This window comes from Bubalus kerabau, chromosome 9 (genome assembly GCF_029407905.1).
Source record: "Bubalus kerabau isolate K-KA32 ecotype Philippines breed swamp buffalo chromosome 9, PCC_UOA_SB_1v2, whole genome shotgun sequence".
Classification (NCBI taxonomy): Eukaryota; Metazoa; Chordata; class Mammalia; order Artiodactyla; family Bovidae; genus Bubalus; species Bubalus kerabau.
Genome location: NC_073632.1, coordinates 31,491,749 through 31,505,707, shown reverse-complemented (window position 1 = coordinate 31,505,707; position 13,959 = coordinate 31,491,749). Strand labels below are relative to the sequence as shown.

At 41.9% G+C, this 13,959-nt stretch overlaps 1 protein-coding gene across 7 annotated transcripts in view; it reads left to right on the top strand.

Annotated features, from left to right (window-relative positions):
• Positions 1–218: 218 nt before the first annotated feature.
• The window catches only part of SNAP91 (synaptosome associated protein 91), a 169,870-nt gene continuing 156,129 nt past the window's right edge, over positions 219–13,959 (top strand). For 6 of the 7 annotated variants that reach the window (XM_055534928.1, XM_055534926.1, XM_055534925.1 and 3 more), the window contains exons 1-2: positions 3,415–3,696; positions 4,894–5,053. In XM_055534928.1, the coding sequence (XP_055390903.1) occupies positions 4,924–5,053 (130 nt within the window). In that variant the 5' untranslated portion in view covers positions 3,415–3,696; positions 4,894–4,923. The other variant, XM_055534931.1, reaches the window with a different exon arrangement.

Sequence of the window (13,959 nt, the reverse complement as noted above, 5' to 3'; positions counted from 1 at the left end):
ACATTTAGGTCTTTAATCCATTTTTAGTTTATTTGTGTGTGTGGTGTTAGGAAGTGATTTAATTTCATTTTTTTACATGCAGCTGTCCAGTTTTCCCAGCACCATTTGTTGAAGAGGCTGTCTTTGCCCCATTGTATATTCTTGCCTCTTATGTCAAATATAAGGTACCCATAGGTGCATGAGTTTATTTCTGGGCTTTTTATCTTGTTCCACTGGTCTATGTTTCTGTTTTTGTGCCAGTACCACACTGTCTTGGTGACTGTAGCTTTGTAGTATAACCTGACGTCAGGAAGGTTGGCTCCTCCAGCTCCATTCTTCTTTCTCAAGACTGCTTTGGCTATTCGGGGTCTTTTGTGTTTCTACATGAATTGTGAAATTTTTTGCTCTAGTTCTGTGAAAAATGTCATTAGTAATTTGATATGGATTGCATTAAACCTGTAGATTGCATTTGGTAGTATAGTCATTTTCACAATATTGATTCTTCCTACCCAGGAGCATGGAATATCTCTCCATCTGTTTATGTCATCTTTGATTTCTTTCATTAGTGTCTTCTAATTTTCTGTGTACAGTTCTTTTGTCTCCTTAGGTAAGTTTATTCCTAGATATTTAATTCTTTTTGTTGCAATGCTGAATGGAATTGATTCCTTAATTTTTCTTTCTGATTTTTCATTGTTAGTGTATAGAAATGCAAGTGATTTCTGTGTATTGATTTTGTATCCTGCAACTTTGCTAAATTCACTGATTAGCTCTAGTAATTTCCTGATACTATCTTTAGGGTTTTCTATGTAGATTATCATGTCATCTGTAAACAGCTGCAAAAGAGCTTTACTTATTTTCTGATCTGGATTTCTTGTATTTCTTTTTCTTCTCTGATTGCTGTAGCTAGGACTTCCAAAACTCTGTTGAACAACAGTGGGGAAAGTGGACACTCTTGTCTTGTTCCTGATCTTAGGGGGAATACCTTTGGTTTTTTACCATTAAGAATAATGTTTTCTGTAGGTTTATCATATATGGCCTTTACTATGTTGAGGTAGGTTCCTTCTATGCCCATTTTTTCAAGAGTTTTAATCATAAGTGGGTGCTGAAATTTGTCAAAGGCTTTTTCTGCATCTATTGAGATGATCATATAGTTTTTATCTTTTAATTTGTTAACATGGTGTATCACATTGATTGATTTGCATATATTAAAGAATCCTTGCATCCCTGGAAGAAACCCAAGTTGATCATGGTGTATGAGCTTTCTGATGTGTTGCTGAATTCTGTTTGCTAAAATTTTGTTGAGGAGTTTTCCATCTATGTTCATCAGTGATTTTGGCCTGTAGTTTTCTTTGTCTGGTTTTGGTATCAAGGTGATGGTGGCCTGGTAGAATGAGTTTGGAAGTGTTCCTTCCTCTGTAATTTTTTGAAAGAGTTTTAGAAGGCTAGGCATTAGCTCTTCTCTAAATGTTTGATAGAATTCTCCTGTGAAGCCACCTGGTCCTGCTGCTGCTGCTGCTAAGTCGCTTCAGTTGAGTCCGACTGTGCAACCCCATAGAAGGCAACCCACCAGGCTCCACCGTTCCTGGGATTCTCCAGGCAAGAACACTGGAGTGTGTTACCATTTCCTTCTCCAATGCATGAAAGTAAAAAGTGAAAGTGAAGTCGCTCAGTCGTGTCCAACTCTTTGTGATCCCCATGGACTGCAGCCTACCAGGCTCCTCTGTCCATGGGATTTTCCAGGCAAGAGTACTGGAGTGGGTTGCCATTGCCTTCTCCGCATCTGGTCCTGGGCTTTTGTTTTTTGGGAGATTTTTTTTTTAATCACAGCTCCAATTTCAGTGCTTGTAATTGGGTTGTTCATAATCTCTATTTCTTCTTGCTTCAGTCTTGGAAGATTGAACTGATCTAAGAATTTGTCCATTTCTTCCAGGTTATCTATTTTATTGCCATATAGTTGTTCATAAAAGTCTCTTAGAATCTTTTGTATTTCTGCATTGTCTGTTGTAACCTTTCCTTTTTCATGAAATGTGCATTTTAAATCTTACTAATATTTCTTATTATGCAGCCTGCTCTGTCTGATGATATTGCCATTCTAGTTCTTTTTATCAGACTTATTGAGGTATAATTTACATACAATAAATTCACCAATTGTTGGAGTACAAACTGGTAAGCTTTGAGTAATATATGCAGTTGTGTAACTATTATCGCAATCATGATATAGAGCATTTTCATCACTCCAAAAATGTTAACTTCTGCCCCTTTGCAGTCTCTCTCTTCCCCTACCCCTGGCATCTGACATGCTCTGTCTCTATAATTTTGCCTTTTTCAGAATGTTGTATAGTCACGACATAAGCAGCGTGTGGGGTTGGGCTTCTTTGATGTAGCATAGTACACCTGAGACTCATTTATGTTCTTTGTTCCCTGTTATTGCTTAATAATATTTCACGTGTGGTTATACCACACTTTGTTTATCCTCTTACCACTAGAATGACATTCTTCCAGTTTGGTGCCACCATATAAAGCTGCTACAAAATTTGAGGACAAGGTTTTGAATGGAAGTTTTTTTTTTTTTTTTTCTTATTTAAATATCTAGGTGTGGCACTGCTAGGTACGGGAAGACCAGCATTTAGAACCTGACAAAGGTAGTCTTGAGTTGTCTTTCTTCAGTCTTCACGCTTACAATTACTGCTAGAATCAGTCCCAACAGTTACAAAATCACGCCTTTGCGTACTCGACCCTTTACCAAATGAAAGAAAGCATAAACAAAGCCAGGAACAATGGCAAGAAAATTCACAAGTGAAGTTCTGATCTCGATTCTACCGCGAGAATTTAAAAGATTTTTTAGTTTAAGGTAAACAACAATCTCAGAAACTGTCAGCACGTGAAACCATTAACGTTGCCAAATCCCTGTTTAGAAATCCATGTATAGAATTCAAATACACTTAACACAGTCAAAAACTATATTCAAGTGGGAAAAATTTAAAGTGCAAAAGAGTTTTCCTTACGCACCTAAAATACTACTCTGCATATGATCTGGAACGGGATCGATAGTCTTGTTAATTATGCGTCCTTGTAGTAGACTTCAGTATGCGTTTAAGACCAAAGTGGCGAGAGAATTAACTGCCCACGCGAGCTCCCAACTAAAACAGACAAGTGGAGGCGCTCCAAGGAGTTGAGGACACACAGGTAACGGCCCTGTCGGCCAACAGAATTTGACATTTTTAAATCGTCCTGCCCATCGAGGCCTCTGCTGCCTTTGGCCGGCGGGAGAATCAGATGTAGGGGAGGAAGGGCTGGGTTCTTCCAGGCAGCGCGCGACGACGCCCCAGCCCGGGCGTGCACGGAGCAGAACTCGCGGACCTCACTAGCCGGGCTGCGCCAACGCCCCCGCCGCCCGGGCGCATCCTGCAGACGGCCGGCAGGTGTGCGCGGTGCGCGCGCGCGCAGTGCGTGCCGGGTGCGGGTCCAGGGAGCAGACGGGCTGCCGGGCGCCTCGCGGAGGGTGGTTGGCTGGGCGGGTGTCGGCCTCCCCGCCTCCCTTCTTTCTGCTCGCGCCTGCCGGGGATGCTCGCGCGCGGCCCCCTTGCCTGGAAGCTCGCGGCCCCGGGGGGGCGGCGTGTGTGAGTAGCTGGGAGGGGGCCGCGAGGCGCTGCGTGGAGAGCTCGCCCGGGTTTGTCCGCCGCCGTCACCTGACTCGTCGGAGCAACCACAGCTGAGGTGGGGGCGGGGATGGGGCCGCAGCGCGGAGGGCTGGGGAGACGCGGCAGCGGCGGGTGCGGCTGGCTCCTGGGGCCACGGCGGCGGGCGCAGGGACCGCGGAGCCGAGGGCGGGGGCTGGGCCGGGGCTCGAGGCATCGCGCCCCGGGGCACCGGGTCCGCGCGCGGCCGCACACACCCACCCGGCGCGACTTCCTTCGGCGACCCGGGCTCCGCTCATCCTGCGGCGGGCAGCGCCGCTCCTGGGGCGGGGTGAGTACCGGGGCGCCGGCTCGGGCCTCTCTGCGCGCTCGGGCCGCGCGGGGAGCGGGAGGGGATAATCCTAGGGCGCGAGGAAGGGCAGCGGCCGGGTGACAGCTCCCCGGCGCGCTCGAGGGCGGCCGGGGGGCTGGGCTGGGGCTGTCAGCCCTTCTGTACTCCGCTGTCAGGAGGGGCGAGGCGCTCCGAGACTCGGGCGCCTCCGCAGAGCCCCGGGGCGGCCCTTGCGGTGGGGCTTTGGGAACGAGGGGAGGGGGCTCCGGGCTGAGGGCCTCGGCTGGGCCCCGGAGACGGCGGCGAGGAGGGAAGGGGAGGCGGACGCGTAACATGGCGCAACGATAGGATAATCGCCGCCGCTACCGAGCGGGGCCGAGCCGGTTGCTGCAGCGGCGCGGGGAGGAGGAGGGAGGCGGCCACGGCTAGGGTATCCGGTCCATTCTCCGAAGCCTGTGGGCTGCTCGGAGGAGACGCTGCGGCGGGGAGGCGAGAGGTGGGCGCAGGGCGGGCGCTGCGCCTAGGGAATAACCCGCACGCACACGGTGGCTGGTCTGGCACCGGAGATCAGGTTGCGGGGAAAGTGCTGTTGGACAGAGGGGCGCGGAGGGGTGAGGCGGGCAGCATGTGGGTGGGGTAGGGGAGGGAAGTGGAGGGTCGTTCGGGGACATTGTCATGATGCTGGCGCCGGATCCGCGCTGAGGTTCCTGGAGGGGACCTTGTCTCGCTCAAGGCCTTCCCCCTCCCCCAGCCCCCACCAGACCGCGTCGCCGGTGCGGGGCTTAGCTCGCTGCTGGCTCCGGCAAGGTGGTACCAGGGCGGGGACGGAGAAGAGAGCCTCCGTGCGGCTGGAGGAGGCAAGGCCTGGGTGCTCCAAGGGTCAAGTCTGCGGCTTAAAGCAGGACCATCTCCCCCCTCCCCCCGCTCCCCCCTCTTTCCCCGCAGAAGAGGAGGCGGTAGACGCGGCCGGAGAAGATGTCGGGCCAAACGCTCACGGATCGGATCGCCGCGGCTCAGTACAGCGTGACAGGCTCCGCTGTAGCCAGAGCGGTCTGCAAAGCCACTACTCATGAAGTGATGGGCCCCAAGAAAAAGCACCTGGACTGTAAGCCTCTTTATATAAGTGGGACATGCGCACGGCCGAGGCGCTCTGGACGCGTGCGGCGCGGCCTGGGCTCGCTGGCGGCTTATGCTGCAGCCATGCGACCTCGGAGCCGGGCTGCCCCTCACTGAGCTCAGAATCTCCCACCGTCGAGGTGTCGCCGTGGGTCAGCCCTGAAATCTTGTCTTTGAGCCATTTTTTTTTCTCCTGCTGACCTCCAAGGTTTTAGTGGAGAAAAGAAAGAAATATATGTATATATTTACAAACACACTTTAAGATACCAAGAAATTGTGTATTATGGTTAAGGCGCTTTTCACCTCTTTTTTTTTAAACCCCCTTTCCACCCCGCCCCCCTTCTCCAGTCCACATTAGAAGAAACCAGGGGTTGCACACTCGTAACCGAAATAACCACGAAAATGGATTCGTGGAAGGTCAAATCTATCACCCGAGTTGTTTCTTACATTTGGGGTAGTTTTTAAAATAGTGTCATCTCTTTCAGTGCTGCTGAGGTTCAGTGCGTGTGTGGTGTATGTCACCACAGCAAACTGAAATAAAGTTAAGCTCCTGAATGAGGAAATTGCACTTCACAGATAATGGAGATTTCATTTTCCACATCCTGGCACACTTCTTTGTCCCATTCTCAGGAACTGCTGGGCGGAATGGCCATGCTGTGGCACAAAATGGTTGTGCTTTGCCAGCATTTGAGATGGTGCAATTTTAGATGAAAACATTCAGTTCATATTTTGTTTTAAAAAAAACTTGGTTATTTGATGGGAAAGGCTTTAATCTAGTTTGGAATCTGTTTCTAAAGTAAAGGTTTCATTGGATTAGCGTAGTAAATGTTTTGTTATTGAAGGGCTATTAGGGACCCTTAGAAAAAGGCTTTCACCTGCTTTGAGTAGTGAGGCTCCTTACCAGTAATAATATATTCTGTAGTTACTGTTCGGTCTTTTGGACCTGCTTAGAATCTATCCTCCTGTGTTGTTTGTTGGTAAAGGTCAGTGTTGGCATGAGAGACACGGTCTAGCTGTACCCACTTCCCATCTGGCTTCCTTTGCCCATTTTCAGATTTTCTTATGCTTTAGGCCTTCCCCAGTGTCTGCCTTGTGCAGCTGAGAAAATGAAAGCACTGTAAGAATTGACTCTGGTCCTGCTACAAGCAAAGCTTGATGAAGCTTGTAGCTGGATGATGTAAGGATTCTCCAGGCTTGCAAACCTGTTGTCTCATAAAAATGAATAATTTTGCTTCTAGAAGCTTGTCTGAGGGGGACACACCATTACTCTCTTCCAGAGAGAATCTTCTACAAAACGTGATTATGGTATTGTATGTTATCCATGCAGTGTGGGGTAAGAGGTCAGCTGGGCCAGGACCCCTAACACAAGTGGAAATTATAAATTCATGACCAGCTCGTTTTGCTGCAGTGTGCTGAATCATTTAGCCATGTTTCCATCAGTTTCCCCAACTCTGAAAGGATGACTCATGTCTGAAAGGTAGGTGTCAGTGTAGCCAATCCTCATACAGAAAAAGCTATAGGTTGTGGATTTGCTAAATGGTTTGAAAATGATAGATCCATATATTGATACCTTTCAGAGAACATTCAAAGGTTTGAGACTTTCCTTAAATATGTTTCAGAGAAAGACTGACTCTTCCATAGTCACCTAAATCTTTTGATCTTGGAAAATCTTTTATAAATTTTTCAGGTGGCAGGTTTTTCAGTATCGCCCTCATATGTTAGTGAGTGAGGTGATTCTGAAGATGTGGAATATAGGGGGAAGATTCCATATTTAAAGAATTCAGCTGAAGAAGGAACTTGTATCAGATTATTAAGATGAGGAATCATAAGAGCTAAACATTTATAAACATTTATTGAGCAGTTTCTATGTGCCAGGCACTGAGCTTTACATTTCTAATTTATCTTTGCTTAATAGGTTCAGAGAAGGTAACTAATATTCATAGCTTTTAACCACTGCACTTAACTACCATGTGTGTTTTTTTTTTAGTAATATTCTCTAGTGAGAGGGGGGAAAGGAACCATATGAACTAGAATGGTATAATCTTCAGAATACCCATCCTGTTTGCATGGCTTTGTGTGAAATTGAGCATCACAACTACACATACTTATTGTAATTTTTATGATAGGCATGAAAAATTTTTATTCTTTCATTTTAAAAAATGAGCAAAAGCCAAGAACTGAGGAGTATTGGTCTTTCTCTTTAACATTTTACTTTTCCAATAAGGCATAAAATAGATTATTTTCATTTAAAGTCAACCTTAGGGTGGAATTTGGAAAGATATGTATCAAGTTACTGATATGACCTATTTTAATTAAACGTGATATGGAAAATCTCAACATATAAATGAATAATGTTATATGTATATGCATTGTAGGAAGGCATCTTTGTACAGAATTCTTTGTAATGTTCCTTTCAGTAACAGTAGATGACCTTAGTAATTTATTCACAGGTTTCCAGTAACACACCAGTTTTAAAAGTGAGTCACACCAGTTATTAAAACATGCAAACATATAGCTAAGTTTCTCTGTGGGCACTGAAATAATCTTAAGATTATTTGGTCATGAAAATATTAAATACTAGTTAGGAGGAAAAGAGCACAAAATACAGAGTTGAGGCAATGAAACCAAAAAAGTTTTTGCTAGTTGGATTTGTATGTAATTTTGCAGTTTGGAGTTCAGATTAGAAGGTTGTAAGAACAGAGTTAATGGTTCTATGATTTTAAAAAAAAAAAAAACAACCTTGGGTTAATTGGGCTCAGAATCTTTATGAAATGTGTACTTAATATTATTTAAAATACTGGTTTAAAAGATAATTTTTTCTCTTTGGGTTGATAGGCCACAAAAATTATTGTTAAGTATGGTAATCTATAAAATAAGGCTTAATGATACATGATTTATGCGTTTGGAGGAATGATTTGTTAACATCTGGAGGCAGAATTTCATATAATAAGAAGGCAGAGAAAAAAGGAAACTGGACAAATATTCTCAATTTTTTTTCCTTGTTTTCAATAATAGTATGTTTCTCGGGGGAAAAATATGTTCAGAAAAGTTTCTCCATAATCAGAAGTTATATATGAAATTCAAAGGATATGATTAAGGATAGAATCCTTAATAATCTAAATAAGGATTCTGTGTTTTCAGGTTCTTTTAGATTATGTAAAGCTTTTTTTCCACACTCTACTAGAATAATGTTGCCCTTTGCACATGAAAATTAAACACCTAATCAACGTTTGGAGAAGGAAATGGCAACCCACTCCAGTATTCTTGCCTGGAGAATCCCATGGACAGAGGAATCTGGTGGGCTACAGTCCCGGGGGTCGCAAAGAGTTGGACACAACTAAGCCTGAGCGACTGAACCTGCAGTCAGTGTTACTTTTACATTAGTTTTTTTGTACATCCTTTCCCTGTAACATTGTGTACCTATTTGATAGCACATAGAATATCCAGGACTTGGCAAGCTTTCACCTACTTGGTTACATTACATTACAAAATGTAGACTGTTTTACATTTCCATTGTTTTTCCATTTCTGTTTTGTAGTTGATGGCCTAAGGGATAACCCAGGTCAAATAATACAGTAACAGGATCCAGTATAACATCCAGTGCTTGCTTACCCAAACGCTGTGTCAGAGTTAAAGAACAACAACAAAATAAAGAGTTGACCCAAAGTAACACCTGCAGGGAGAATTTGGGAAGTTTTACAGCCCTTGTAGAAGATTACTTTTGATTAACTGCTTTTATGAACAATTTCTATGTATATACTATATTGTTAAAATACCCTGTTTAAGGTTGTCAAACTTTCAGTCTTAGAGATTATTATCAACATCAAGCCAAACCTTATGAAAAGCCAAATCGCTTGTCAGTAATCCTGTTTTTTTCTATTTTAAACCTCTTGAGAGTTTTTAATAATGAGCTTATTCTACTAATAAGTAAATCAAGTTCTAAAGCTTATGTTTGAGAGATATTGACATTTATAAATGATTCTTTCCCTCCAAAAATAAGAAAAAAATAAGATTGTATTTCTTATAAGAATATCAGGTAAAGGTAGTAGGAGATATAGAGTATATTTTGATTCAAGGCAAATATTGGCAAATGACCACAGAAGTCCTGCCACTTTAACTTCATTTATAAAATATTTGCTAATAAGTAAGAAATTTTATGAGTGAACAGAATGAACAATTAAATAAAAATTGTATTTGCTTTACATAGGCTTCTTTAAGATATAGCATCTAAACTATATTTTCATTTATAGAAGTGCTATTTGTATACTGATTCAGTTGATCAGTTTTCAGTTGCTCATCATATCTGTATTTGTGATAACTTAAGAGATTTCTATAGTGCTAATATCAAAAGTGTAAGCTAAGCTTACTGAGTAAAATTAATGTGCAACAGTGTATAAAAGCTTACTGAATACTAGGGTAACTTGCAATATGAGAAGTGTGCTAACTTGCTGTAAATGTATTTTATTTTGATTTCAGTTCTCATTTAACTATTTGTTATTGTCCAAAGAAACCCTCTAATTTTTTAGACCAAAGCATACTTTGTTCCTCCTCCTTGATTTCAACAGAAGCCCCAGCCCGCGTGGAAATGGTTTAGAACAGTCTATGTTATTTGTTAGATAGTCAGGAAGAGATGAGGGAAATAGACTTCTAAAGACATTCGACACTATTATCATTCACACCTTAAATCTGAAAGGGTCCAATTTGTGTGGTCCTGTGACATTCTCAGACGATGATCAGCATCCCAGGAGGGGAGAAGAGATCTTGCGAGGTGAAGAGGTTAGAAGGAGCAGAAGAAGAGTGGCAAAGAGTCTTAGGTCATATCAGGGAGCTTGCCCTAGAAATGATTTAAAATATTGGGTTGGCCAAAAAGTTCATTCATACCTCTCAGGAAGGTGGTCTGGGAAAACCCAGATGAACTTTTTGGCCAACCCAATAATTAAGTAGGCTTTATATCAGTTACTGGAACAATAAAGATCTTTTCCTGGATCTTTTTACTTCCACATTTTCAGAGAAATATTTTTTATGGTATAATGTTCAATGTCTTTGGGTCACTTTAGTTTTTTCTTTCCCTTTTGAGATCAGTGTGGTTAGCAGATACTTTCTTAGAACCAGTATAAAACTGATAAATCATTTTTTTAAAAGTTACTCTAGTGATTTAAGAGATTGTGTATATGAAAAAATATGTAAAACTATGTATGCAGTAGGTACATTCATATCGTAATTGCAAAATTAGCTTCCTGCATTTTAGATTAAAATCTAGATGTTTGGTTCATTGCCATATTAGTTTTAATGTTTAATAAATGGTTGTTGAAGTCTTAATTTGAAATTTAATCTGTGCACTTAGTTGCCATGGATCTTTCCCTTAGCTTTTCACAAGTAAGTGAGGTGAAGTGAAATAAGTCGCTCAGTCATGTCCAACTCTTTGGGACCCCATGGACTACACAGTCCTTGAAATTCTCCAAGCCAGAATACTGGAGTGGGTACCCTTTCCCTTCTCCAGGGGATCTTCCCATCCCAGGGATTCAACCCAGGTCTCCCACACTGCAGGCAGATTCTTTACCAGCTGAGCCACAAGGGAAGCCCACGAATACTGGAATGGATAGCCTATCCCTTCTACAGTCCATGGAATTCTCCAGGCCAGAATACTGGAGTGGGTAGCCTTTCCCTTCTCTGGGGGATCTTCCCAACCCAGGAATTGAACCAGGATCTCCTACATTGCAGGCGGATTCTTTCCCAACTGAGCTATGAGAGAAGCCCTTCACAAGTAAATACCCTTTTAAATATCTTACCTCCTCTCTTGAAATTGGTTGATGTTGGGATAGGGTGTTCTTTGGAGCTTATCTTGGTTTTAATAACTTGGTAAAGAAGGTCAAATGTGACATATAACCATGTTCCCTGAGGGCAGAGAATACAACTTACAGAGTTGTATTTTAGATGATTCAACTCCTGAGCCAGCAGCTCCCGAGAGAACCTTCCATATAATCTGAATGCAGTTAAATAATTTGAAAAGCCGCATTTCTTGCCATTAAAAAATGTTTATTCTCCAGTTGCACTTTGTTTGTAAATTCATTTCTCTTTACAGAGGAATACTTTGCTTGCTTGTAAGGGACAGGTTGGCTATCTGTTTTTCTTTGGTGCTAATGTAATGTGGAAGTTTCTCTATCTTGTGTTTTTCGTTAAGGGGAGAATAGTTGAATGGCGTACTCGGTGTCAATTACATGATGACCTATAAGTGAAAAATGATGGAATCTTCTTTGGAGCAGTTGAATGAAAGTGCAAACCAGAGAGAGTTATAACCTGAAGCCTGCAGCCCATCTACAGCTCTTTTTCCTGCTTTCTCTTCCATTTGTGCCAAGTGTGTGAGGATCCTCCTGTTTCCCTCCCCTGTTCTCCCATATGTCCGTAAGATTTCTCTATTATGCATCTTTAAGAAGGCTCCAATGTCTTCTAAGAGATCTTATGATGTGCCATTCCCAGGAGAAAGAAGCTAGAAGCTAGATCTTTGCTATGTGTGGTTTTTGCCTTGGGGCCTGATCATTTATTTTTTCTCCTAGGATTAGCACTTTTATTTTAAGGTATAACTCTTCTCCTTTCTGCATCAGTTATTTTGTGTCATCTGTATCTTAAACTTCTCTCTCTAGCTCTCTCATGAAATTTTCAAGTATCTCCCTTGAAAACAAACAAACAGAACCTCCTACACACAACTCTCCTTGAATTCTATGACCTTTTCCAGCAACCAACCTGTCAGCCCCTTGCTTTTCTTTCACAACCAAGCTTCTTGAAAGAGACACTCATAATTCCAAAGACAGAAAACACAGCTCAAGCCTCCTTTGTATATTCTGTCTTTTTGGCCTAATTCACACATGAAACGTTAGAATCCTTGTAGGGTGTCAGACATTGTCCACTAAATTGCCCAGACCACTCCCACAAGGGTTCTCTTCCATTCAAATACAGTGGGTGGTCAGTTCTTTTAGAACTGACCTCTCCTTCTTTAGCTGTCTTCTACTTGGTTTGATCAATAATTAGTCTTAATCTATAAAATGATTAATATTAGTATCTACCTCAATTTTGGTGAGAAATAAGAGAGAGAATGCATCTAAGATACTAGCCCAGAACTTGACACACAAACATGCAATGAGCATCAGTTATTACTACCACTGTGGTAGTTAGCATTGCTAGTGCCGTTACGGCTACTGCCAACATAACGACTGATATGTGATCCTTTCTGATTTCCCTTTACTGGGCTTGTTTTTTGTCTTCTTTCGATTGCTTTGGTTTTTACTTTAATTCCACTTCCCTCCCCTATAGTTTGGAAGCTATATATATTACTATTTCAGTCCTTTCAGTGGTTGCCCTTAAAAATTTAATATATGTACTTAGAGGCTGCCTAGACCACTGTCTCTTTTTATTCCTCCCCCCAAAAGAGAAATTTAGAAGCTTTCCATTCCAGTCATCCACTTCTTACATCCTATTATTGTCCAGGGTTTTAGTCCACTGTTGTTTTAACCTCCAAAGTGAGTGAAGTCGCTCAGTCGTGTCTGACTCTTTGCGACCCCATGGACTGTAGCCTACCAGGCTCCTCCATCCATGGGATTTTCCAGGCAAGAATACTGGAGTAGGTTGCCATTGCCTTCTCCAGGAGATCTTCCTGACCCAGGGATTGAACCCAGGTCTCCTGCATTGTAGGCAGATGCTTTACCATCTGAGCCACAAGGGAAATCTTTAACCTCCAAAGCCAAACATTACTATTTCATATAGGCAGTGCTTATGTAGCTATATCCACCTTTACTTTTTTGCTAACCATTCCTTCATTATTCCTTAGGTTTTCTTGTACTATATCCTTTTGAATCTCCTTCAGTAAGGTTCTTCAGTGGTAAACTCTGTTTTTGTCTAAAAAACATCTTTATTCTACCCACATTTTTTGAAGGATAGTTTATCTGGATATACAGTTTTAGATTGAGTTATTTTCTCTATAAAGGTAACATTTGACTTCCACTGTTGCTCTTAAGCAGTCATCTATTAGTCTGCCTACCTTCAGGTAATCTCTTTCTCTGGCTGCTTTATAAATCTTGTCTCCTCCATCTGTACTGTATATCTGTTTAGATGTAGTTTTCTTTTTATTTATCCTATTTGGAACTTGATGGGTTTCCTGAATTTGAGAATTTATGTCTTTCATCAGTTCTGGAAAATTCCCTGCCTTTCTGTTATCTTTGATTGTTCCCTACATCCATTCTCTTTCTTATCTCCTTCAAACCTGATTATGTATGTGCTGGACCTTCTCATTATATCCATCTCTAAATATACCTTTCATAGTTTCTAATACTTTCTTTACTATGCTTTCTTTTTCAGATATCTTCTAGTTCATTAATTCTCTCTTTAGCTATATCTTGTCTGCTTTTACACATCTTTAATTTTTAATTTTATTCATTTATACTTTTCATTTTTGAAGTTTTTCAGTATTACCTTGCATTGAGATAATATACATTTCTTGCTCACAGTTTGAGTTTCTCTTTTATTTCTTTACCATTTTCAACACAACTCATTTTATATTCTGTATCTCACAGATCAATTACATGAAGCTCTGCTTCTGCTATTGTTTTTGCCTGACCTTCCATAATGATTTGTTTCCTTACATGTTTTGTAATTTTGGACTCTGAGATCATGTTGTCTAGGACTTCATCTGTGGGAGTCCTAGAAAGCCTAACTGTATTTCGAGAGGATTTGTGTTTGCTTCTATAAGGTCCCACATGGACTACCATCCTGGGAGTACCTTAAGTTAATTTCTGTTCTTGGAGCTTCCCATCTAATGCAGGTCAAGGTCCATAATTCTTATTCATAATTTGAAAATCCAAAAAGCTCAGAAGAACAAAATTCTTTTGGAAATCATTCATTGAC